The sequence below is a fragment of the Astyanax mexicanus genome, chromosome 6 (assembly GCF_023375975.1).
Source record: "Astyanax mexicanus isolate ESR-SI-001 chromosome 6, AstMex3_surface, whole genome shotgun sequence".
Lineage (NCBI taxonomy): Eukaryota > Metazoa > Chordata > Actinopteri > Characiformes > Acestrorhamphidae > Astyanax > Astyanax mexicanus.
In genome coordinates, this window is record NC_064413.1 from 26,526,917 (window position 1) to 26,551,847 (window position 24,931).

At 35.9% G+C, this 24,931-nt stretch overlaps 1 protein-coding gene across 2 annotated transcripts; it reads right to left on the minus strand.

Annotated features, from left to right (window-relative positions):
* Positions 1 to 5,730: 5,730 nt before the first annotated feature.
* On the minus strand, positions 5,731 to 23,376 carry rbfox1l (RNA binding fox-1 homolog 1, like). 2 transcript variants are annotated; one of them, XM_007256869.4, is made up of 12 exons: positions 22,979 to 23,376; positions 17,698 to 17,934; positions 11,716 to 11,895; positions 10,821 to 10,874; positions 10,624 to 10,716; positions 10,031 to 10,088; positions 9,877 to 9,936; positions 9,459 to 9,600; positions 9,024 to 9,063; positions 8,840 to 8,910; positions 8,585 to 8,666; positions 5,731 to 7,434 (listed from the first exon to the last, which is right to left on the minus strand). In XM_007256869.4, exons 1-12 carry the CDS (start codon positions 23,063 to 23,065, stop codon positions 7,390 to 7,392), a joined length of 1,149 nt encoding a protein of 382 aa, XP_007256931.1. In that variant the 5' UTR covers positions 23,066 to 23,376; the 3' UTR covers positions 5,731 to 7,389. The 2 variants fall into 2 exon arrangements, with proteins under 2 accessions (XP_007256931.1, XP_015463265.1); XM_015607779.3 differs by lacking the exon at positions 22,979 to 23,376 and adding an exon at positions 18,506 to 18,575.
* Positions 23,377 to 24,931: the final 1,555 nt, after the last annotated feature.

The following is a 24,931-nucleotide window of genomic DNA, read 5'->3' on the forward strand; positions in this document are numbered from 1 at the left end:
TCACCCATATAAACAGCTCTGAAAAAAATCCATTCAGTTTCTGAATTGATTTATCTGATTTTGCTATTTATATGTATATGTTTGAGTAAAATGAACATTCCTGTATTGTCTATAAATTATGGAAAATATTTCTTCCTAATTCCAAATATAAATATTGTCATTTACAGCATTGACTGTATTTGAAGAAAAAGAGAAATGTCTGAAATAACAAAAAAGATGCAGAGCTTTCAGACCTCAAATAATGCAGATAAAACAAGTTCATTTTAATAAAGTTTTAAGAGTTCAGAAATCAATATTTGTTGGAATCACCCTGGTTTTTAATTACAGTTTTCATTCATCTTGGCATCCTCTCCTCCACCAGTCTTACACACTGCTTTTGGATAACTTTATAACTTAAAAAATTAAGCAGTTCAGATTGGTTTGATGGCTTGTGATCACCCAGCTTCCTCTTGATTATATTCCAGAGGTTTTCAATTTTGTTAAATTAAAGGAACTCATAATGTTTAGGTGATCTCTTATTTTTTTTCCAGAGCTGTATGTATAGGCAGAACACAACAAGCATGACATTATAACCACCTAATTTTTTCTACATCCATTATTCATTTTCCTTATCTCCGCTGAGCAAATAAAAGCATTTTGTAGTTCTATAATTAGAAATATATTGATCCTCTGGTACCAGCACAACACACACTATTATTACACAGCAAGCGCATCAGTGTCACGACAGTGCTTCACAATGATCCCCCACCCAGTAAAGAGAGAGAGAGAGAGTAAGAGAGAGTATGAGCAGTATGTAAACTGATCATGAAGTTTTATTTTAGAGGACAGCTTAGGAATGCCCACACCGGTGTAAGTTGTGAGGTGTTATCTTGTGAGTGAGGTGGACCACTGGTCAGCGTGATCATGGCAACGTGTGTATGCATATATATTACCTTAGTAAAAAAAATTGTAGAAGTGTTTGCAAAACATTGCATCACATTGCAAACAATGCATTTAAACCCAATACTCTACTAAGTAAACTAAATCATTAAACACACACACAGTTTTTACATTCAAATTCCTATGTATAAATATTCTTAATAAATATGATAAGTCCATTGCTATATAAAAGCAGTTAATACATTGTACAATTGCATTATTATGATAATTATACAAATACATGAAATGAGTGCACAAGCAGTGATTATCCATTTAAAACACTGAAATCACTACACCACAATAACCAAACTAAAGCAGATTAGATTTGTATCTGATTTAGCTAATCCGATCATACATACAGCCCATGAGTGCATGTGTATTAATGATACTTACTGTAAATAAAGGTACATTCCAATATCCAGTTTGTCCTCATTGTCCCTGGATGCAGTGCTTCAGAGATACACCTTTGGCTGGAGCTGGCTCAGTTAAAGAGAACCACTGTAGTGCACCACTTTTCAGGTCTGAGCTGATAACAGGGCGGTCAGGGAGTTTTATGCTCTCACTTCCTTGAGACGTCATTTTTTGAAGTGTAAATGCTGCCCCCTGCCTACAGTCATTCATCTTTATTCTCTGCTCCTTTACTCGTTTAATTTTTGTATTGTAATGTTTCTGAAAACAGGAACTTGTGGTGGGGTGTGTGTGTGTGTGTGTGTGTGCGCAACTTTCAGTCAGGTCAAAGTGGACAAAAAGGTTGTTTTTATTAAAATGTAATTAATACAGTGTGTACAACAGATCAACACCCTGAAACAACAGCAGATCCAACAGGGCTACAGTGATGGCACCTGCAATCAGCTAAACACAGCCAGCGCCATAAACTGAGTGTGTGTGTGTGTGTGTGTGTGTTTGTGGAGAGAGAGAGAGGGAAAGATGGAGGGAATATATGGATATATATGGAGGAATATATGATAGCACCAAGAAAAGAGGGTAAAGAGTGAAAAAGAGCAGAAAGATGCAATCGAGAAATAGAGAGACAGAGAACAAGCGAGCAAAAGAAGAAAACCAGCAAAGGAAAAAGAGAAAACCCAAACAGAGCAGCACATGCAGAGAAAAAAAACACAAAGACGAAAGGAAGAAGAAAAGCAGTGTTTCCTAAAGCAGAAGAAGTAAAGAAAATCAAGGAAGAGCAGAACAGAAAGAAAGAAGGAAGTGGTAACAGATCAGTTCATCAGTCATCTTTTAAAAAAAAACAACAGATCAGACGAAGGCTTACCAGAAAAGCAAAATAAAAAAGACGCAGCATGAAAAAAAAGAAAGAAGGAAAGGCGCACATATGAAATGAAAGATGATAAAATGCAAAAGGCTGAAAAGAAGAAAGAAATTAAAGCACAGCAGAAAATACTAATAAAAAGAGGAGCAGCAGAGAGAACAAGCAAGAAAAAAGATAAAATAGAGGGAACGTAAACAACTAAGACCCACTGAGACAGAAAAAAGAAGATGAAAATGCGATAGGAAAATGTAGAATCCAAGAAGGAAAGCGAAAACAGAAAAAACAACAAGTAGGAATGAAAAGGAAGACAGAAAGAGAAAGTAAAAAGATAGGGAACGGAAAACAATAGCTAAAAAAAAGAAAAAAGCAAAAGAGAGAAAGCAGAAACAGAGAAAAGGAAAAGCAACACTTGCAAAGAAAGAATGAAAGAAATGAAAGCAGATAAAACCGGAAGAGAAGAGAGCAATGAAAGAAAAAAACACAGAAAGAAAGATGCAGGATGGCAAGAAAGTCAAAAGCAAATGAAATAAAGCAGTAAGTAATTTGAAAACAAAAAGAAAGGAAGAAAGAAAGAAATCAGGAAGGGAGGAAGAAAGAAAGCAAATGAGAAATAGAAATGGAAGAAAGACATAAAAGAAAGAAAGATCACAGGAATGAGCTAAAGCAGGAAAAAAGAAAGAGGGAAGGAATGGAAAACAGATCAAAATAAAAGGAAGAAAGTAAAAAAGAAAGAAAGAAAGAAAGAAAGAAGAAGGATGGCAATTACTAACAAGTATAAAATTAGAAAGAAAGAAATCATGAAAGGAAGAAGAAAGAAAGCAAATGAGTAAAAGCAGGAACAAAGCTAGGGAAGGAAAGAAATGAAAAGAGAAATTAAGAAGAGAAGAAAGAAGAACAAATCACAACAAAAGAAAAAAGCAAGAAAGAAATAAAGAAAGAACAACACAAGAGAAAGCAGGAGTGGATGAATGAAAGCAAAGGAGAAGTAGAAATAGAAGAAAGAAAGAAAGAAAGAAAGAAAGAAAGAAAGAAAGAACATGAGAAGTGGAAATGGAAGAAAAATAAAAGAATGATAAATAGCAGGAAAGGAGGAAGAAAGAAAGCAAATAAAAAAGAGAAAAGGAAAGAATGTAAAAGAAAGTAATAAGGAAGAGAAAGAAAGCAGAACAAATCAACACATGGAAAGAAAGAAAGAAAGAAAGAAAGAATAACAAACAAGAGAAAGCATGAAGCAATTAATGGAAAAAGCAAATAAGAAAGCAAAAAAAGAAGGGAGAAAAGAAATTAAATAAGAAAATAAGAAAGAGAAAGAAAGCAGAACAAATCATCATGAAAAGAAAAATGAAAGAAAGAAAGAAAGAAAGAAAGAAAGACAAACAAGAAAAAGAAGATAAAGCTGGAGGGGATGAACAAAACAAAGCAAATGTGAAGTAAAAATGGAAGAAATAAAATAAGAGAAATAAAATATGAGAAAAAAAGCAGAAAAAGGAGAAAGATAGAAAGCAAACGAGAAATAGAAATAAACATAAAATAAAGAAAGATCACAGGAATGAGCTAAAGCAGGTAAAAAGAAAGAGGGAAGGAAAGGAAAACAGATAAAACTGTAAAAGAACTAAGGAATTGAAGAAAACCACATGGAAAGAAAGAAAGAAAGAAAGAAAGAAAGAGAAAGAAAGAAGCAGGATGGCAAGGAAGTCAAAGGCAATTGAGAGCAATTACTAAATAGTATAAAATTAGAAAGAAAGAAATCAGGAAAGGAAGAAGAAATAAAGCAAATGAGCAAAAGCAGAAACAAATCTAAAGAAAGAAAGTAAAATAGAAATTAAGAAAAGAAGAACAAATCACAACCAAAGAAAGAAAGAAATAAAGAAAGAACAACGAGAGAAAGCTGGAGTGGATGAATGAAAGTAAAGGAGAAGTAGAAATAGAAGAAAGAAAGATACATAGGAAAGGAGAAAGTAAGAAAGCAAATGAAAAGGCAAATAAAAAGTGGAAAGGAAAGAATGTAAAAGAAAGTAATCAGGAAGATAAAGAAAGCAGAACAAATCAAGACATTGAAAGAAAGAAAGAAAGAAAGAAAGAAAGAAAGAAAGAAAGAAATAAAGAAAGAAAGAAAGCAAATAAAAAAGAAGAAAGGAAAGAAAGTAGAATAAAGAAATCAGAAAGAGAAAGAATGCAGAACAAAACAACATGCAAAGAAAGAAAAAAAGAAAGAAAGAAAGAAAGAAAGACAAACAAGATAAAGAAGATAAAACTGGAGGGGATGAACAAAAGAAAGCAAATGTGATAAAGCTGGACAAATAAAAAAGAAAGGGAAGAAAGAAAGTAAAGAGAGAAAGAAGCAAGAGAAGAAATGCAGAAAAAAGCAAAATATGTAAAGAAAGAAAGAAAGTAGCCAAATGATAGACAGCATGAAGTGAAGAAAGAAGCAAATGAGACAAAGCAAAACAGAAAGAAAAAAAAAAGAAATACAGCAGGGAGAAATCAAGGTAAAAAAAAAAATCAAACATAGGGTTTTGGTTAGACACTGTGCAGAGAACAGTGCCAGTGTTCATACAGGAACAACCAGATTACCCAGAGTTCTCCAAAGAGAAGATAGATATGTATGTTAAGTTATGTATAAAGTAATAATAAAAACGGAACGAGAAAGAAAGAGTGCAACACACACAATAGAAGCTGATCACAGCACTGAAACCATGAGAAGAGAGTGATAGTTAAGATAGTTAGAGACTCAGACTGAGAGCTGCAAGTAGACAGAAAGAGGAAGATAGCAGATGATCTGAAAGTGCGAAGAAGAACTTCCATTTCCTGCTCGTATATTTATAACTTCTTTAATATATATTATTAAGTAACATTTAAAAATTTCTATCTCTTGCACAATTTATACAGAAGCACAAGGGACCAGCATGCAGCCCACGCTGGAAGGCCAGTTACAAAATGACTCATATTTTAAAACCTTTTTTTAAAACATATTTTATAACATTCCTAGACTGGTCTTAGACATGACTAGAATTAGACCTAGTCCTGGACTACCAAGTGTTCTGTCAATGAAAGAACATATTAGGATTACTAGGCTAGACTTACTTGGCTTATTCTCTGTTCAGGAAACCAATCCTTAATTATTAATATATATATATTTTTTAAATATATCAAATGTTTTTTTTTTATTATTTATTTACAAAATATATATAATCTCAGTTATTTGAATATCTTCTCAATTTCTTTTATTTATTTATTTATAATAAATTATTTATTTAAATATATATTTTTAACATTTTTGTTTTCATACATTAAATGAAAACATTTAAAAAATAAATAAATAAACAGCAGAGGCTAATATATAATCATCTTGGCAGTTGACGCTGTGAGGACAGTGGCAGTACAGTGTTGGAGGGGCTGGGTTATTTTGCACAAGTTCTCTCTGCTATTTCTTATGTTTTAATCTAAAATGAAAATAGCACTAGAAAATGAGAGAAGTAAACAGAAGAGAGAGTGAAGAGCCAAACAGAAGCAGAGAAAGAAAAGAAGAAGGAAGGACAGCAGCAGAAGGTGGAACACAGTGAGAGATGGTTTATTTACAGCAGAAGTGAACAAAAATTCAAAGTAAGATACAAAAGGAGAAGAAGAAACGGAAATGGGGAAGACTCAGGGTCATAAACTGCATCTGTAACCAAATTAACTTCAAAACATAGATCAATACTCTAACCAGAAATCAGTAGAGTGTGAATACTGTAAGCATGTCAGGCTCCAGCTGTGAGAAATCTGCGCAGTCATATGGAGCAATTTTAAACATGATTTTAGACATAATAGTATGTCATTAGGTGTCAAAGGCCACATTGTGGAGTCTAGTTGAGAAGAGTGGTGTGTTGAGATGATTTAGCCATGTGATTTGTGTAATTTTAAATTCGATTACTTATTAGATCTGTTATTCTCATAGCAAACTAAAAACTACAAACACCAAACATGTCTAGGCTGATCAGAGTGCATCAGAGTTCTATCATAGGGCCTATAAATGTGTGCAAATTATTAGAATAGTAATGAAGTGAGGGCTTACATACATGGTTTAAATGTATAAGGGGTTGAGCAAGAGTTGATATAGCAGGAAAAGGCACTTTTAAATATTGTTTTAGAAAACAAATGGGACAACGCAGCATGCTGAAGACAGCCTGACGGTTTGTTAAAGGAGAAGTATCAGAGCAAACTGAGTGAAAACAGGAGAAAAGTCCATCTGAGAGGTAGATTATGAAGAACATGTGAACATGGCAGTGATGAATGTATGAAAAATGTATCACATGCACCGGCGCCATCACTGTACCTCACCTTTTCACATTTAACCATTATAAAATCACACAAACCAAGCACACACACAAACACACACACACTCATACACTCATCTTGTAGCTAAGCAAGTGACATACTGCACTCAAAATCAGCTTAAAGGTGTCACCATGATATACAGTGTAATACCCCAGACTCTTGATGAAGCTGGGCAGTGAAAGTCTGTGAGTTTCTCTGAAGAACGTCTTTTCCAAAAGCTATAAACACACTTTAAAGAAAAAGTTCAAGCAAAGTGAACAAAGTGAAACTAGAAGCCCATTGTTTAGCATTACAACATGGCCTAGCTTCTCTTCAGGGTTTTGACTGAAATAAATTTCTAACTCATCAGGATTGGGTCTCCCAAAAGCTTCCAAGGACTCTTAAATGGTCAAACCAGCATCACCCTGATCACCACTGATTTCTTTACCAGTTGAGATGAGCTTCACACTAAGATGCTTTTGGAAAAAGTGTGCCAAAATCAGTATTTTAGAACAGGCCACAACCTCAACCCGTTCTCACTGGCCTCATAGGCAGCACTGCGTTTTGAAAAATGTTCCCTAGGCGTATATATTTTAAAAAGTGAACATACCTATGTTTTAAGCACCACATCAAAAACATAAAAACAAAAATCACTAAGATTCCAGTGGCTTGGATCTTCTCAGACTCTGGACTTCAGTGTTGGTGCAATTCCTAAGCTTCAATAAATACTTTCAGCACTTTCAGACATTAAATAAATACGTTCAGTTCTGTTCCAGAAGGCCACTCAGGTCTTAGCTCAGGTCAATTGCTTCTCAAGGCAGGTCCCAAGATCAGTGGCCGTCCTGCTCTGTGATGGGAGTGACCCCTGAGTCCCGCTGCGAGGCAGAGGTGTAGCAGATGGGCTGTGTTCAATAAGGGGTAAAGCGATTGTAGCCTCCACGATACAAACTTGCCTGAAGTCAAAGAAAGAGAAAAACATTTTTCATTAGAGACATTTACACTGTGCAGTAAGTATTGAGTCACAGCAAATGTATCAAATGTGGTAGAGATTTGATGCACCTCACAGTAAAAAATTAATGTTTAGGCAAGTTGGCAAGTTGTTGGGCAGATAATTCAGTGTCAGAGTTGCAGTTTGATATATTGTGATATACCTGTAAAAGTTTACTTCATAACATCTCAATGCACATTGGTATAAAAAAATCTGCCACTGTAATCATAATTGAGGATAGATAGATAGATAGATAGATAGATAGATAGATAGATAGATAGATAGATAGATAGATAGATAGATAGATAGATAGATAGATAGATAGATAGATAGATAGATAGATAGATAGATAGATAGATAGATAGATAGATACTTTATTGATCCCCAAGGGGAAATATTAAATTTAAATGGTGCTTTGAGCGATGCCTTTAAGAACCACCTTTTGGTTCTTTAGCCACTTTTGGGCCTCATTTACCAATGACTTTCCAAGAATTTTCCTAAATTAGTTTTTAAGAAAAGCCAACAACAAATGTCTGCCTTAGTTTCATGATATGATCGTTATAATGATGGATCCCATTGTTCCTGTAAACTGAACAAATCCCACATAAGAAAGTGTGGTGAATATTAGAATCTTCGCAAAACTGCGTAATAGAGATATGTGAATGTGAAGGACCTTTACACTGGCAAATGTAACCCAATTAAAAAGATAAGATATTCTTTATATCCCACCAACATCCCTCTAGGTGGCAGCCTTGTTCCATGTTATGTGTGTTAAGTGTCCGGAGCTAAAGGGGTACTGTCTCTTTAAGAAGTAGCTAGACCAGAGATGCCGTTGCGCATATCCCTCAGTCTATGGGTATACAAGCTGAGAGGAGGCTGCTAGCTCAAAGCTGAATGTATGGAGGGGGAGAATCGTGTGCATACTGTCTACAGTATATTGTCTATGATTTTCCATCCAGTAAACAACATCGGTCAACACAGAGTGTTTGTAAGACAAACGGTGGAGACTGGCAGGACACACCCGTTACACAAACAACCTTTAGCAATATAAAGTGAATGAATGGTTTGAATCACTACATTCATAGTAGTAGGAAGAATGGTACTGAATAACTCACCATAGTTCCTACTCCGTAAGTGGTGGTCGGCCCGACAGAGTGATGGTAAGGGTCAGTTGCAGTGGCATACACTCGCCCATACCTGCAGACCCAGCAAAAAAAAAAAAACATGTTTTACTCTTTATTCTGAGGACAGGTCTTGTGGTATTTAATAATTAATGTGTTTATTAAATCTAGAAAAAAACACCTTAGAGAAGAAAAAGGTTGTATGAGGATCATAGATAAGGTAAAGCTAATCAATGATTCATATCTCACCCGTCACTGTAAGCGGCTGTGGCTGCAGCTGAAGGGGACTGAGCAACCCGGTATGTGGCAGGATATCCTCCCTGAAGAAAGAAAGCCAAACAAATTTCAAGTTAAGTGTTTATGTTCAAGTTTATGTATATAAAAATTAAGGAATTTTGTCAAAGAAATGCTAAAATGAAATTGGGAAACTCACATAAACTTCCGTTCCATAAAGACCTTCTTGATAAACGACCCTGTGTAACAGAACATACCATCAGACGTCAGTAGTCAGAGACAATACACACTCGCCATTCATTTTATGAGACTTTACTTCTAGCAGTTGTTGACAAAAAACACAAATCAGGTACTTAAGTTAAAGTGCAAATACTCAAAGTAAAGATTTACTGCAGTAAAAGTAAAAGTTCTCTCTTTAGACACTCACTTAAGAAAAAGGACACAAGCATTTGCCTTTAAATGTACTTAAGTACTGAAAACGATAAACGCTGATAAACGATCGTTAGAATGTTATGACACCAAACCCGCATCATGTGCAAACTAATACTAATAAACCGCAACAAAATTTGCTTAATCATTAAACTGAAGAATAAGACGTGTATAGGTGAAGAGATGCACAGAGATCAATACTGACCCTGGATAGGCTGGAACAGCAGCAGGGGTGGCCGCTGTGGCTGCAGAGCGAATTGTGTTGTACACTGCACGACCACGCCCCCGAAGGGCGGAGCCTCTATATGCCAAGGTTGGTGTGGGAACAGGATAGGGGAAGCTGGCAACTGCAGTACAGGAAAAGAAAAAGGTCATCCTAACAGAAACGCCAGAGGATATTATTAACTCATCAGAAATAGTTATGTGGTTGGCTGCAACCTTCCTCTTTCTGGAATCCTTATTCAAATCATTAAAATGACTAAACCACAGCACATTTTAATAAAGATCAATAGCAGAACCCACAGTACAAAAACCCTAACCATTTATATTTCTAGCTAAACTGCAGTATTGAAATCAGTGGTCTTTCAAACAAAGAGAGAAAGAGTGAGACAATGACAACATACCAGTATAAAGTTCAGGGGCATACATGGCTCCCATTACTGGATTAATCTTCCACCCAGCAGCTACAGAAAAAAAAAAACATTTGGTTAGAAAATTATTCCTATATATATATATATTAGTTATTTTGTATTTGACCAAAAGTAGGTGGGGTCTCACCATTGACAAGTGGGGTCTGTGGCTTCTTGGTCACTACCCTGGCCGTGGCGTTGTTAACCTGAAGAAATGAGACGATAACATTTTCACACTCGCCTTACATTTACTGCTGTGTAAACCACAGGACTACCACATGAAAAGAATGAAAAGAAACCTGATAGTGCAAGACCAAATGATATGTGGCTGAGGGAATTTACCTGTGTTATACAGTGTCAGGAACCAAATAAGCAAGTCTGTTTCTTAACAGCTCAGCAAATATTAATAGATATATAGATATATGGATATATGTGACATATGTGACAGCTATGTCGCTGTCCAATGAAAAACATTTATCTAAAAACAGCAACTTTACGGGAGACTGATTCTTAACTTTCAGTGGAAGTCAATATAAACAGAGTTTATTTCATGTAATTTTAACACATTAATAAATGTTGAAACAGTGTAAAGGACTTACATTTATGCAGTAACTAAAAATCAACAAAAAGGCATGTACTTGTTTTTTATTGGACAGCAACGTTATGGGCTAAATGAATATAATAATCATTTTGGTGACAGATTGTCTGACCACTTTTTTGTCTGTTTATCACATCCCATACCTCAATCTTTCTGCCTTCCACGATTGTGCCATTGAGTTTCTCTCGGGCTCGATCAGCTTCCACTGCATTTTCAAACGTCACAAATCCAAAACCCTGAGCAGAAACACGCCATCAGTCAGTGACACTCAGCGCAAGGGAAAGGTCAGTTCTGAATAACAGGGAATGCTATACAGGTCTACTTTCTAATATTTACTGACCTTTGACCCTCTCTCATTGAAGATGATCTCCACATCCAGAATCTTGCCAAATTGCTGAAAGACAAAAGACCATGTATACTTTATACAAAACTTTGTTTATATTAGTGTGCTTATTTACCTAGCTATATTTGTATATATAGACTGGAGGCCTAATATTTCAGACTGGCCACAGACACCAGAATCAACCGATCACAATTTATTTCAGTTGGATGTTGCCAATTGTTGAGACAAATTGAAGACCTTGTGGAACTAATACACTGCACAAAAATATATTTACAAAACAATATACACAAAAATTGATACCTATAGGCTTATATTATGCTAAACAAATCTGTGGAAGGGGTAATCCATTTTTTCTTAGTAAGATTTTATAAAATCATCAGATCCTTTAAGTAAGACTTCACATCTTAAATTTGGACACATGCCGAAAGCAAAAATTCTAAGTGAGACTGATTAAGGTCATTGTTTCTAAAATAAGCAAAATAATCTTACACTTACAGTGCTTGATAAGTGTAAGATTATTATCAGAATAGTTGTATTCTTACAGTGTAGACAAGCATCTTTGTGACATCAAACCTGCGTCATATGAAAATCTATACTGATCATCAACAACCACAGAGTACACATTTCACAGACTGCACAGATAAGTAGTGGTCTAACCAGGCTTCAGGAAAACAGTGACAGCAGCTCTGTGCCAGAGATTTTTTACTCAGTGAATCACAGTAACAGAGCTCCTAATAAAGAATACTACATACCCATAAAGGGGCTAGTGGATAATAACATTATATGTATAAATAATTACATATGTAACTATTTTTAATGTCATGGAAAGGTTTTATCTGCTGAGATACTGGCATGACCTTATGGAGGTTAATGGAAGAACTTCTATGTTTACCCCAAACATCTGCCTCAGGTCCGGGTCACGGAATCGGAATGGTATGTTGGACACGTGAAGCCTTTTGGGCTGGGCTTTACCTGACCCCTCCTCCTCACCCCCACTTCCAGCTCCGCCACCACTCGCAACGGAGGCACTCAGAGGCTGTGGGTCAGAGGTCACAGGGGCCAGGGCGTCATCCTGAGAGGCCAGAGATAGACACAGAGAAAGAGAAATTTTTAAAAAAGCAATATATGAAAGCACAGAAGAGGGATAGAGCAAAAACAGTAAGTGTAAAGGTGCACTAAGCAGGTTTGTCTGTAATTATGTTGAAGTAGGTTCTGGAACAAGTGAAGTGTCTAGAGGTGAGTCAATAATATTCAGTATTTTTGCTTAGTGTTCCTTTACAGTTACACATATTGCTCATTTCACGATATCATTTTTAAGTCTTGCAATTACTACATTAAAAAGCATCACATTTCCACTGGGGGAGGAAACCATTTCTACTAAGTGACCACAAACAGCACATGAGCATTCTCCATCCAGTGACTCTTCTCAAGCAAACGTGAGGAGCCGTGACCAAGTCTCCATTTTAGTGAGCTTTCTAAATCCATGCCCGTTAGAAACAGATCAAATGAACACGTTCTGCATGTTGATAATGAACCATCAACTTAACAAACTTTAAAATCTGTGAATTTAATTCAAAACAAGCTCAAATATATTTATATTGTCTTTATTGTATTTGTGGCTCAAATACTGTGGATAAATATAGTAAAGGATTACAGTGCTAGGTTATGTGTCATTTTATTTTATTTAGAAGATTTCTAGCACTTGTGAATATAAGGCCCCCATGCAGATCAATACTTAAAAAAATTGTGCGTCAAACCCAAAACATCCACCATCCCACAATGCATCACGATGCCAGTGTGTATGTGTGTATTTGTCTGTGTCAGCCTATCTCACCAAATGCCACAAAATTGTTATTATCATTAAAATAAAAACTAGATTAAAGAATCTGTTACAACCTTGCAAAAAAAGTGATTAAAAAGAAAAATGCAAAAAAGCAGTATGAGATAAGAATTAGGACAAAATTGGGGGAAGTGTAAAAGCAGAAAAGAATTTCAGGCAAAAAGGGTCAAAATGAAAAAATGGAAATTGTGAAAAATACAAAACTGAGCGCAGTGTTGGTCAAGTGAGATGAAAAGTAAAGCAGTCAGAGATACACGTCTATTATGCAGAAGGTAAAAAAGGAATTAGCTGCAGCAGTAGCTAAAGGTGTTGCAGGGTGGGTAGAGAGAGAAAGCGAGGGAGGGGAAGAGAGATATTTACTTACTACATACACTGACATGCCACTGACATTTTAATGACATAGGACATGGGACGGGTCTAGTGTCCCATGACTTTTGCTTTCCACTGTGTTCATTACACACTACAACCTTGTTCGTGATAATACACACAGGCTGAACCACACAGAGCAAACAATCTTACACAGTATAGTGTCCCATGACTTTTGCCATGTCCCATTGAAGCTAAAGAAGCAGTATACTTTAGCTTTAATGGAATATGTGACATTTGAAATAAGCATGTGAAGCCTCCGATATTGTATGTGGGTGTGATTTGTGCTGAAACACTGTATGCATGCATAATTTTAGTCAGATGTCGCTGACCACAACCATTACCACTCACTGCGCTGTCCACTGTAGGTGGTAATGCCTGAAGCGACATATTCCCAGTACACATACAATGTCCCATCCACTATCAAGCCTCGCCCAAACTGTTCAACCTCACCTGTTCTTACCTCCCCTGAGGTAACATTTTGTGGCTACATTCACATTAACTCATATCTGATTTTTTGCTCAATGTGGCTCAAATCAGAATTTTTTCATGGCTGTGTAAACGTGCTACAACGTTTGTTTGTTTTTTTCAAATCATATTTGAATCACCTTCATATGTGGACCTCCACATATGAGCTGCTAACACATCCATTTCCCTTTCTAAAGCTACGAGTCATCTCTCTAATATGACGCCTCAGGGACAGACTCATTTACATTACACACAGATACAGCTCACTTACATTTATGAATGTGAACCGCCAAATCTGATCTGAGCAAAAAATGGGATTTGAACAATGTGAACATAGCATTTGACCCATTCACATACTGTGAATGGGTCAAAGGCTTTCGGCATGTCAGTGCATATAGCCTAGTTTTCTAGCCTAGTTATAATCTTTTTATGATTTTATGCAAATCTGCAAATAATAGTTTGTTAAATAAACATTTTTAGACAGAGTAAATCAATTTGATCATGCTGATCAAAATAAAAGGGTGGGGAGTTTGGTGGCAGAGGGAGTAAAAAGAGAATAGTGGAGGTAAGAGAGTGTAAAAAAATTGGGGTAATAGGAGTGATATAACAGGGAGAGAAAGTAAGAAGCGTGTGGTGTCAAGGCACAGCAAAATAGTAAGAAACAGAGAGCGAGACAGGAGAGCGTAGGAAGGTGAGAGACAGCAAGTGAAAGTAGCGATAGAGGAAGTTCAGCTGGGTAGTTTGGGGAGTCCCAAGGTGTTCGACAGGCCAGCCACGGTGCTGAGATTCTGCTGACGAGGTTAAACTTCATTTAACAACGCAAGATTCCAGGGAAAAGGGGAGATATTAATAAAACAGGAACAGAAAAAATTGACAGAAACACACAGACACAGACCAGAATCAGAACAACACACACGTACACAGTCACTGGGTTACAGTTAACTCTGGGTGTACCAGAGCTGTAGCTGTGGTAGCACTGGTGAAATACCATTATCATCATCATTATCATTATTATCATCATCATCATCATCATCATCAACATCACCATTGTTACCGTTATCATCATTCTCATCCGCACACATAGCACACAGACACAGCTGGGGTGTGGAGCGGGGGGACACCAAGAGCGCTGGGATTGGGGATTGGGTGGGGTTTTGGGGTTGGGTGGGGTTGGTGCTATCATTTCACGATGCAAAGTGTTTATCTGACTGAACCTGGACGAAACTGCAGGGAGGGGGGAGGGGTCATCCGGTCTGCCTGCCCCCCTTGACCCCCCCATCATGGGCGACGGCCGAATATCCAAATATCTGGAGCATGTAACACAGGTGCTCTCTAGTAGCGGGATATATAATGTGGCCTTCAGTGAGGAGATGTTTCTGCAGAGAAAGGCTAACACCACTGTGTTCATTACACACTATAACCTGTGTTCATTACACACTACACACAGACTGAGCCACACTGAGCAAACGATCTGACCCAGAGGCATAGATTAACATGCTAATATGAACAATAGCCTGGATAAGATATGGTATTTTTTTTTTAATAAAGGCAACATTTTTTACAGTAATTTTCAAATTAAAGCATTTTGTTGTTGTTGACATATCAATAAATCACTACAGAACAACTGCTAACAGTGCTAACAGTCAATGTAAATAAATAGCTACCAGTCAGCATTACACACTAAATATCCAAATGTTTGTGGACACCTCTTTTAATAAATTCATTCAGCTGCTCTAAACTGCACCCATTGCTGACACAGACGTGCAAATGTACACACAGCTTAATCAGCTCTTTACTAACACTTTTAAAACTGATTGCAATCAAATCCTCACAGTAATGCTCCAAAATCTTGGAGAAAGTCTATCTTTAAAAATCAAAATAAACTTTTTTTATTTGATTTGATTTGCAGGTTGTTCATATAGTGTACATAATACCTTGCATTCAAACTTAACCATGTTAGCATTTGGATAGGCTGCTTCTTTAAACTTTAAACATCTGATAATTAATTATTCATGCTAATATGGTACATTTAAATCATAGACTACTCACACTATTAGCCTCTAAAATATTTCCTGCTCTAATAAAACCACTTATTTTACCTGCTAATTAAAATGAGTTGAATCAAGTGTGCTAAAGCAGAAAGCACATAAAACTGTGCAGGAGTCTTACCCTCCAGGACTGAAGTGGGCGCAATAAGCACATATATCTTACAGCATAAACACACATATCAAAATAACTTGATAATATTTACCCTGAGTTTTCTGAGTAATATTTCAAAATATAATAATATTTCAAAATAATGACATAAAAGGCCTCACTTGACCTGGATATATGTAAAATAAAAACCCACCAACAAATAATAGTGTACATTTTCATTGTTGTCACCATTTTTCACATTTTTAGAACGATATTGACGAGACCCAAACTGTGAAACATTTCATAGGAGTTTAGTCCTACTTTATTTAAACCTCAACTCAACTAATTTGCTTAAACACATTAATGACGACATACATACCACCTATTAACTTCTAACAAGTCACACATTGTAAATACACTAATGCAATTATATAACAATTGTGGTTTAGCATATTCAATACATATTGAATGCTCATTTTTTCATATTTGTTTTAGAAGTCTTAGATCTAGACATCTTTAACTTTGCTATAACATATTAATTAATTTGAATATGAAAATCATTAATTGCATGAATTAATGTTACCTATGGTATTATATGTTTATATTATTTACATACTGTTTACAATAATTTAACTCAGCAGTGACAATAAAGGCTTAGAAGTGTAAAAATAAAGCTTGCAATGAAGCCATTTATTTACATATGTAATTATTTTTAAATAAATAAATAAATAATTGTGAACTTTTCTAGGTAAACCATGATCTGCACAGAGTGACAATTTGTTGATTATATGAATATTGATTATAATTGTATTACTGAGCTAAAGATAATGTTCATGGACAAAAACATTATATGTTTTTATACCCTTGGATTGTTTAACATGGTTAAACGCTGATCAGTTCAATTTATGAATTTTACTCATTTTCCTTTAGATCAACATAACAGAAGATCTAAGTTTATGAAGATCATACTTTTAATCAGATGTTCTCAAACATAGGACTGGAAGGGAGAGAAAGAGTGAGAGGTTTCATAAACAAACACCCTCACACTCTCCTGACCCATGCTCTGTGTGCCAGCTGGATTACCTTACATGGTTAGGGATGGTAGTGCTAAGTGGGGGTAGGATATGTATAGCAGGACAGGAGAAGCCCATGGCCCCGGACAGCGTCTAATGTGTCATCACACTGCCTCATACACCCTGCTCAGATTTTCTGCTGCTGCTGTGTTTCTTTAACTTAGAATGCTCGCCTGTGCAATTCATTGCAGGCAGAATCTTTAAATGTCTGTTTAGAAAAGAATGCCACAGAGAATTTAATTGCTGTGAGTTTCTGAACTAAATTGTAAGAAATGCTATAAAAAAAATCTTTAATTTCTTAATTTATTAATATATACATATAAAACAATGTGAACTTGTACTTTTTCCATATGCATAAAAACTCTGTTGAACAGAGTTATTATGGAGTATTTTCAAATAGTTTTGCCTTGGCATGTTTGTGTGAAAATAACTACTTTGCTGTACCTTTTACTTTTTTGTTTTTATCTTTTCTTTTTTTGTCAAAAACAAGAAAATGAAAAGGAAAATCACATAACAATCTAACTATACCACTATATCACTGTACCAGTAACTGTAAGTGTGAAAATGAGATGGGTAGTATCTAATTAGTTTGTCACTGTGAGATTCAAATGGTAACTGCTTAACCGTTGCTGTGACTTAATGTCAGTTTTTTACACCATTTTATTTAATTATTAAATGCATTATTTATTATACTTTTATAACAGATACTTTGATACATTGCTTTGCAATTTGGTTACTTAAACTTTAATTTTCAAAGGTTTAGTGTTTAACTTTGAACACATATTGTGCTCAAACTAATACATTCCTCAGCAGTTTTACAATTTATTCCACTACTTTTGTTTGTGTTCTTTTATTTTTTTTGTACATTTTTAACACTGTACCACTATTTTACTTCAGTAGGAATGTAAAGTTATAACCACCTCTGAACATAAAGTACACATAATCTTCTGAACTGTGTAATCAGTCTACTGGCCAACGAGCTATTTCTTACCGTGCTACTAGCAGTTAAAGGCTCCGCCCCCTCATGCTGAGCTCCCTGGTAGACTCTTAACTGGTGGTGGTCCTGGTATTCCGAGCTGGCGTGGGCGGAGCTGAAATCGAGGGGTGGGAGCCTGCCGGCAGGTGTGGGAGGGGCCTGTCCAGGAGGTGGATATGAAGGGGGTGGGGCATATACCTGAGGCAGGGCAGGGTCACCAGTGCCCGGTCCTGCCTCCTGGGCAGGGGCACCCTATGGGAGGAGAGAGAGAAAGATGCATGTATTATGATCAAAATAAATATCAATTATTAAAGATATGCTTGAAAGTTTAGCTTACTACTGCATTAATGGAGCTTTCATATATTTTTCAATTTTGCAAAATATGACATGAAGGAAGTGCAAACTAGAATAATAACAACAACAACAAAAAAAGAACTGATGACTCAATTTTCAGTTCAAAACTTTCCATTTATTTCATATTATATTCTTGGACTTTAGTCCAAAAACAACTACTCAGATTTACTCAGATTTCTGCACTAGTATAATAAAAACGAATTTCTATATTAGACTTGCTATGTAGACTCTACTGTGAAGAAGGCCTGCCTAATATTCACACAAAGGTATTGTTTACAAATTCCACAGGACAGTGGGACAGTTTCAGTGGCTGTGATTTCTAAAATGCCCATAATGTGCATACATTCACATGCCCATCTTCTAAAACTTAACAACAACAGACTATAAAGACTTTTCTCAGACAAAATAAAAAAGGCAAACAAATGCTAAAGGGAAAGAAAAAGGAAAATAAAAAAAATTCTCATCTTACCCCTTCAGTGCATCTCACGTTCTGCCCTACCAACACCAGCAGCTGCTGCATGCTTTAATGCCTGCCTCCAACCTGCCCAGCCCACCATAAATCCCCCACATCCACCAATCCCAGTGCGGCAAATCCAGCCTCTCGGGCTGCCCCATGCCAGCTGCACTCGTTTGTCCCTGTCAGTCAGCCCCCCACCTGTCCGTCAGCTAAACGGACACTAAACAGAGTCTGCAGTGATAAGAGGCCGGAGCCTGGTGTCCAGTAGATAGTGCAGACCAAATATAACCATGAGAGTCTCCACTCTTCTCAGAGGAAGATGGTGAAAGTAGGGGGTGGAATTAATTGAAAGTCAATCTAAATTTCCTATGCATCATGCAGTCTGCATGTCTGAATTATCACATACTTGTTTTAAACAACACTGAGATTTGCTGATGCTCTGTGGCAGCCTGTTATTTCTTACTCAACCTTTTGCAACTCGCAGCACATTTAACCAACCGATTAACATTCCTAACCAAACATTTAGCCACCATTTAAAATCTATACAAATACACTTTCACTTTTTCCCTGTTTTAATCATTTATCCATTATAGATAAAAAAAATACAGTCAATAATACTGTTAGTAATAAAGTTTAAGAAAACAGAAAGCCTTTTTACTCATCTCTCACTTTTGATTATGGGGTTTTGTGTTCAGCTGTGTGGTTCAACTGTTGGATTACACTTTTTTATTTTCCTGCTGAAATTTCCAAATCCTAGACCTGCACGCCATTTCACATTTAAATTACACTCTTAATTAAACTTTATTTATAGTTCATCAATTAATTTCCAGGTAAATATACTGTAAAAAAAAAAGAATTGTCAAGCGTGTTTTTGAGTTTTGAATTGTTTATCAGAACTACTTACTTTTGCTCACATGAGGTAAAGATATTTACAAGTATTTTTTAGCACTATGATTAGCAGCAAAGTAATTCTTAACAAAGGTGTTGTTTTGAATATTTCAATTCAAATGTACACTTAAATAATCAATTCTGGAAACCTGATTCAATCAGGAGTGTGAGTGACATGAACAAAGAGCAGTGGGAACATGAAGCGTGAATACAGAGTGTTAAACATAGTATAGTATGTCCTGCTACAAGGACTTAACAAGGATTTAGTGGTCTCACACACACACATACACACACACACACACACACACACAAAGCAACTTTCTCTCTCATCCTGTCCAAAACAGTCCAATAATATCTCTCTTTCTCTGCTTCTGATTATGTGACTTAGCTTAGCTTAGTTTTTAGCTGTTATGTTTTTCCTCTGTTATCTATTGCGTACATGTAATAGTAGATGAAAGTGTGTAATATTCACATACTGTCACACACACACACACGCACGCACGCACGCACACACACACACACACACACACACACACCTTCACTACTATTTGTACCCCAACCCCCCTCTTCAGCTGTCAGTGTTGGGGTTACAGGTCAACGGCAGGATGCCAGGTGCCTTCAGAGACAGCTGAGATCACACACACACACACACACACACACACACACATACAGACACACTTCGACATACACATACACATTGACACACAATATTTATTACAGAACCAAACATGTAGCCTTGACAACTTTTTTTGGCAGATACTCATGTAACAAATTCTTTACTATAAGGGAACATTGCTAATTGTTTATGACTGTTGCAAGTATTGCTGTTTGTGACCCTTATTATTAAGTGTTACGGGCTGTCCTTATGAGGGTTTACTGTAGTAAATTGTTTGTTAAATTGTCAATCAATTTTTATGAGTTTCACATTTTTACACAAGATGAATCCAGCTGTGTTTTTTTTACATTTTGTGTACGGTATGTTTTTGGTGAGCAGACAATAGAAATGCTCCAAAATTAGTTGGAATTAAATATTTTTAACACTAACTTCCTTTAAAAGTTAAGAACGTTTTTTTCAAGGCATATTGGAGATTTATAGACAGCAACACTGTAAAGTAATATAGACCTTAACAACCGAAGCAAAACACAACATCCAGACACTTCTGCTAAACAGGCGAATGCCTAAATATCTTTCATACGCATAACTCATTGTGTAGTACTGTGGTTAGGATGTTATGATTGCCGGCCGCAGATTATTAATGATCTGACAGATTTCCTGTAGTGACTAATCCATACCTGTCAAGTTTTAGATTTAAAAATAAGGGATATTTTCCTCTGTCCACTTAAAGCCGTCCCACCAGCCCAACGAAGGTTCAGTATCCCTTACATTTTAAGACAGGTTTAAAAAAAATCTAAAATAACCACATGTGAAACACTTACACTACAATTAGATGATCAGAATCTGAAATGTTGTGGACATTCCTACATATGTCATTATTTTAATGCAGCCAAATTAAAAATCCTTATCTAGATATTTAAAAAAAAGTTAAGATTTCATGTCTTTTTTGGCATAATGCACTCTTTTATATGATATATATATATTTTTATTTAATGGATTTAAAATTGAACAAAGGGTGCACAAATTCTACAAAATGACTGTAGGTGACCTAAAAAATAGTATCATGAGCTTTTACTAAAAGGACATGGACCAGATATATTCCATCAGTAAAAATTAGTCCTAATGGGCCTACACAATTAATAATTTTTAATTAATACTTCTTTCTTTTGATCACTCCTGATCAGTTCAGTTCATTTCGGTCCTCTACAAATTTCTAGTTAAACTGAGTCACAAACTTTATTTTTATAATTTTAAAAGGTTTAATCTGTGTGTTTTATTTCGGAGACAAGTATTTTTAAGCAGCTATCAGAAAAATCTCATCATAGTTTCCATTAGCCTACCGTTACATTTATTTTAGAAAAATCGCTGTATATACAGATAGGTTTTAACATCAGCTGCTCCGACGAGCTGCCTGAACTCACCGCGACGGGGGGCTTCCCCACACTGACCCTCCTTGCAAGCTGATTGGCTGTTTCTCCTGAAAGGCGGGACTTTCTCCTTGAACCGGCTCCACGATTGGTTAAGAGACACAGAGCGGTCAGTGCCCTGTCTCCTCAATAATATATATATATATGTATATATATATATACATATATATATATATATATATATACATATATATATATATATATATATATATATATATGTATATATATATATACATATATATATATATACATATGTATATATATATATACGTATATATATATATATATATATATATATATATATATATATATATATATATTATTTTAATATAATACGGGAAATTTACGGGAAAATAATAATACGGGAGGACGGCGGGAAAGAGGAGTAAAATACGGTAGGTTCCCGGCCAAAACGGGAGACTTGACAGGTATGGACTAATCTGGCCTCACTTACCATCACTCTCCTAAAATACCAAAGTGTTTCTTTCTGTGTGTGTGTGTGTGTGTGTGTTCTTTCTTAGTGTTAATCAGCAGAGAGAGAGAGGAACAGGCTAAAAATACAGAGGGTGAGAGAGACACACAGAGAGAGATAGAGTGCAGATACACACCATTTATCAACTGTTCTGATTTTCGCTAACAGGCTGATATACACACTCACAAAGGACACACACCTAGGGTATGCAGGGCAGTTTGTCCTTGCTTTAGAAAGGAAACAGCTGACATGATTCACACACAGTCACAGAACCAGCTACTCACTTTACGTACAATACCATAATATTTGAATATATGAATGAAAAACATTGTATAAATAAAGCACATTTTATTTCTTTATGTAAAAATAAAGTAAAAGACAAACTGATTTCTTTCCAAAAGAAAGAAGTTGTGAATATATTGTTATGTGTTAGAAGGGCTCAATTATTTTCTAAACATATATAATTATATTACAAATGTATAATTTTACAAATCCGTAGTAGAAATGCTGATTTGTTTGTAGAATGAAAAAGGCCTTTGCTGATGACGTGGCATCTTTACAAGTTTTTCATTTTGAGTCGTGGGGATCATCATAGCTGTACTACCCAAATATTAGGCCTAAGACAGCATGTGATTTATCGTATGATATTTCATACCAGCTTCCTTCTCTTCCTATGTACGTTCTGAGTGAGTTTCATGTTAGACATTATTGAGTGAAATTTATTTTTACATTTGTGATTGTAATAAATGTTACAAATATATGTTAAAATCATTAATCACAATTCCCTTCTCAATAACCTGGTCTTATATTTACATTTGCTATTACTACAGTGTTATTATATTAGTTCACAATGGAGCCTTATGTCAATGATTATTTAAAATGTAATAAAGTGAATGTCCTCAAAAATGTGGTGCTATTTTAATATTACCATTACTACTGTTGTTAATGTTACTGATACAGCTTACGCAAAGAAATTGGAGGGCAACACAAGCATACTTTAAAAAGGTTACATAGTGAGAATAGAGTGAAACAAAGAGATATAGACAGACATACATACAGACAGAAAGAGAGAGAAGGGTTACCTGTACTAAGCTGGGGTAGCAGGAGGCAGTTTGTGGGTACACAGGCAGTCCGTAAGGCTGTAGAATGACAGTAGGAGAGGACAGCATGGTGCATAGCCAGAAAAGAGACCAGCAGGAGCAAAGACCAAGGGGGTAGTAGGGAAAAGAGGAACGGGAGAGAGAAAAGTAGGGATAAAAAAACTAGCAGAAAGGCTAGTGGAGATTAATGTCCAAAAACTTGGACCAGAAGTGGTCCTAGAAAATGGAAAGAAAAAATATAAAAGTCTTATCTATGATGAAAATCTAAAAAAAAAAACAAAAAAAGAAAATGAAAGAAAACAGACACTAGAGTGTGTCTGTCTTGCTCGACCGATGGAAAACTAGCACTGAAAAAATCTTTGGGGGGTGGCATGTGTTCATTGGTGTGTGAGTGTGTGTGTGCCCCTGTATGTCAGTGAGCTGAGTTGATAGACAGAAACACATGTCCAGAATCTTGTTACACCGTTATATAAATAGTCCCCCTCTCTCTCTCAAACTAGCAGTGACACTGATGTGTGTAGCAACCCCAGGAACACCGGTGGGCCTAATCCTCTGACACCATGTCAGAGTCACTGCTGTGCTGAGAATGGTCCACCAGCTATATAATATTAATCTGATAGTAGACTGTAGATAAGCATATGAAAATGCAGAATGGTTGCACAGCTGAATAGCAGGCAGATTAAAAAAAAAAAAAAAAAAAACAAGCGGGTGAATGCGGGTCAGTGTGGCTGTAAATTAGAGCTAGGCTACCGCAACTCTTGTCCTCATCAGCCATCATAAATTAATGGGAGTGAAAGGGAGTAACGAGAGACAAAAAAAAAAAAAAAAAAAAAATCCTCTAAATCAGAACAGTGTGGAACCTGCCCTAATTTAAACATGCAGTATGATGTCGGCCAGAGAAATGGAAGATTGGAAGGGGCCTGCTCTTAGATAGCGTGTATCTAAAACAGTGTGTATCGTATCAGTCAAACAGAAGCAGAGAAGATAGGTGTGCTCTGCTGCACTCTATTTATTCATTATGGGGAAAAAAAGTACAAAACTGTCCCAGCCAACATATTCATGTGGGTCCCATGTAGGTTTATAATGGGCTATTTCATGGGCCCCACCATGATAGATCACTTTCGACCTATTTCAACAATAACAATACCCTGTTAGGCCGATCACAATCATTATGTTATCAACTTATTGTACAATATATTGTCACCTTCCTACAATAAAAGTGTGACTTAAGTTAATTTACTATATTGTCAAAATATGATGTGACTAATATGTGACCAATTGTAATTGCTTTCCAAGATAGCAACTACCTTCACTGTCTAATTTCCACAGTTTAGGGCTACTCACTAGTTTAGTAAGTGTCAGCAAAATGGCTTAGTCTATAAGCTAGCTAGAAATGCTTCACAATTTGTGGCTGTTAAAATGTTCACTGTTTTTTTGGCTTTTAAATTAATGGGCCATACCACCAAATGGGTGCCATTTCTGTCCTCAGGAAATGACATGTATAAATGTGCACACAAAATACATTTTATTATTAAGCATACTGTCTTGTACATTGACCAAATAGCAAAAGAATGTAATTAAATGTAAAAATAAATAAATAAATAAATACCCGTGTTACTCATAACAGAAGTAACAGGAATGAGTGCCCGTAACAGTAGTGAGTTTCAGTAACAGGAATGAGTGATTTTTTAGTCATAAATGTCAATTATAACATGCAGTCAACCCCTTTCTTTAAGATACGACTTTCTTGTCACATGAGTTTTGTAATCATCTTCGGATTAGAAAGAAATGAAGTAAAGCTGCCTGAGTTTGACCAGTGCATGTTTTAATAGTTAAATGCATGTGTTATTAGATTCAGAGTTGAAAAAATGGTTATTTTGCAAGAGATAGAACAAGCAAATGGAACCCATTCAGTGGAATGGCCCTAATATTTTC

Excerpts from the sequence above, each read along its gene's own strand:
- rbfox1l (XM_007256869.4), bottom strand. The coding sequence starts at position 23,065 with ATGCTGTCCTCTCCTACTGTCATTCTACAGCCTTACGGACTGCCTGTG. Across the intron at positions 10,875-11,715 it reads ACCTGAGGCAGATGTTTGGG|CAATTTGGCAAGATTCTGGA; the intron begins GTAAACATAGAA and ends TTTGTCTTTCAG. Across the intron at positions 9,601-9,876 it reads TGCCCCTGAACTTTATACTG|TTGCCAGCTTCCCCTATCCT; the intron begins GTATGTTGTCAT and ends CCTGTACTGCAG.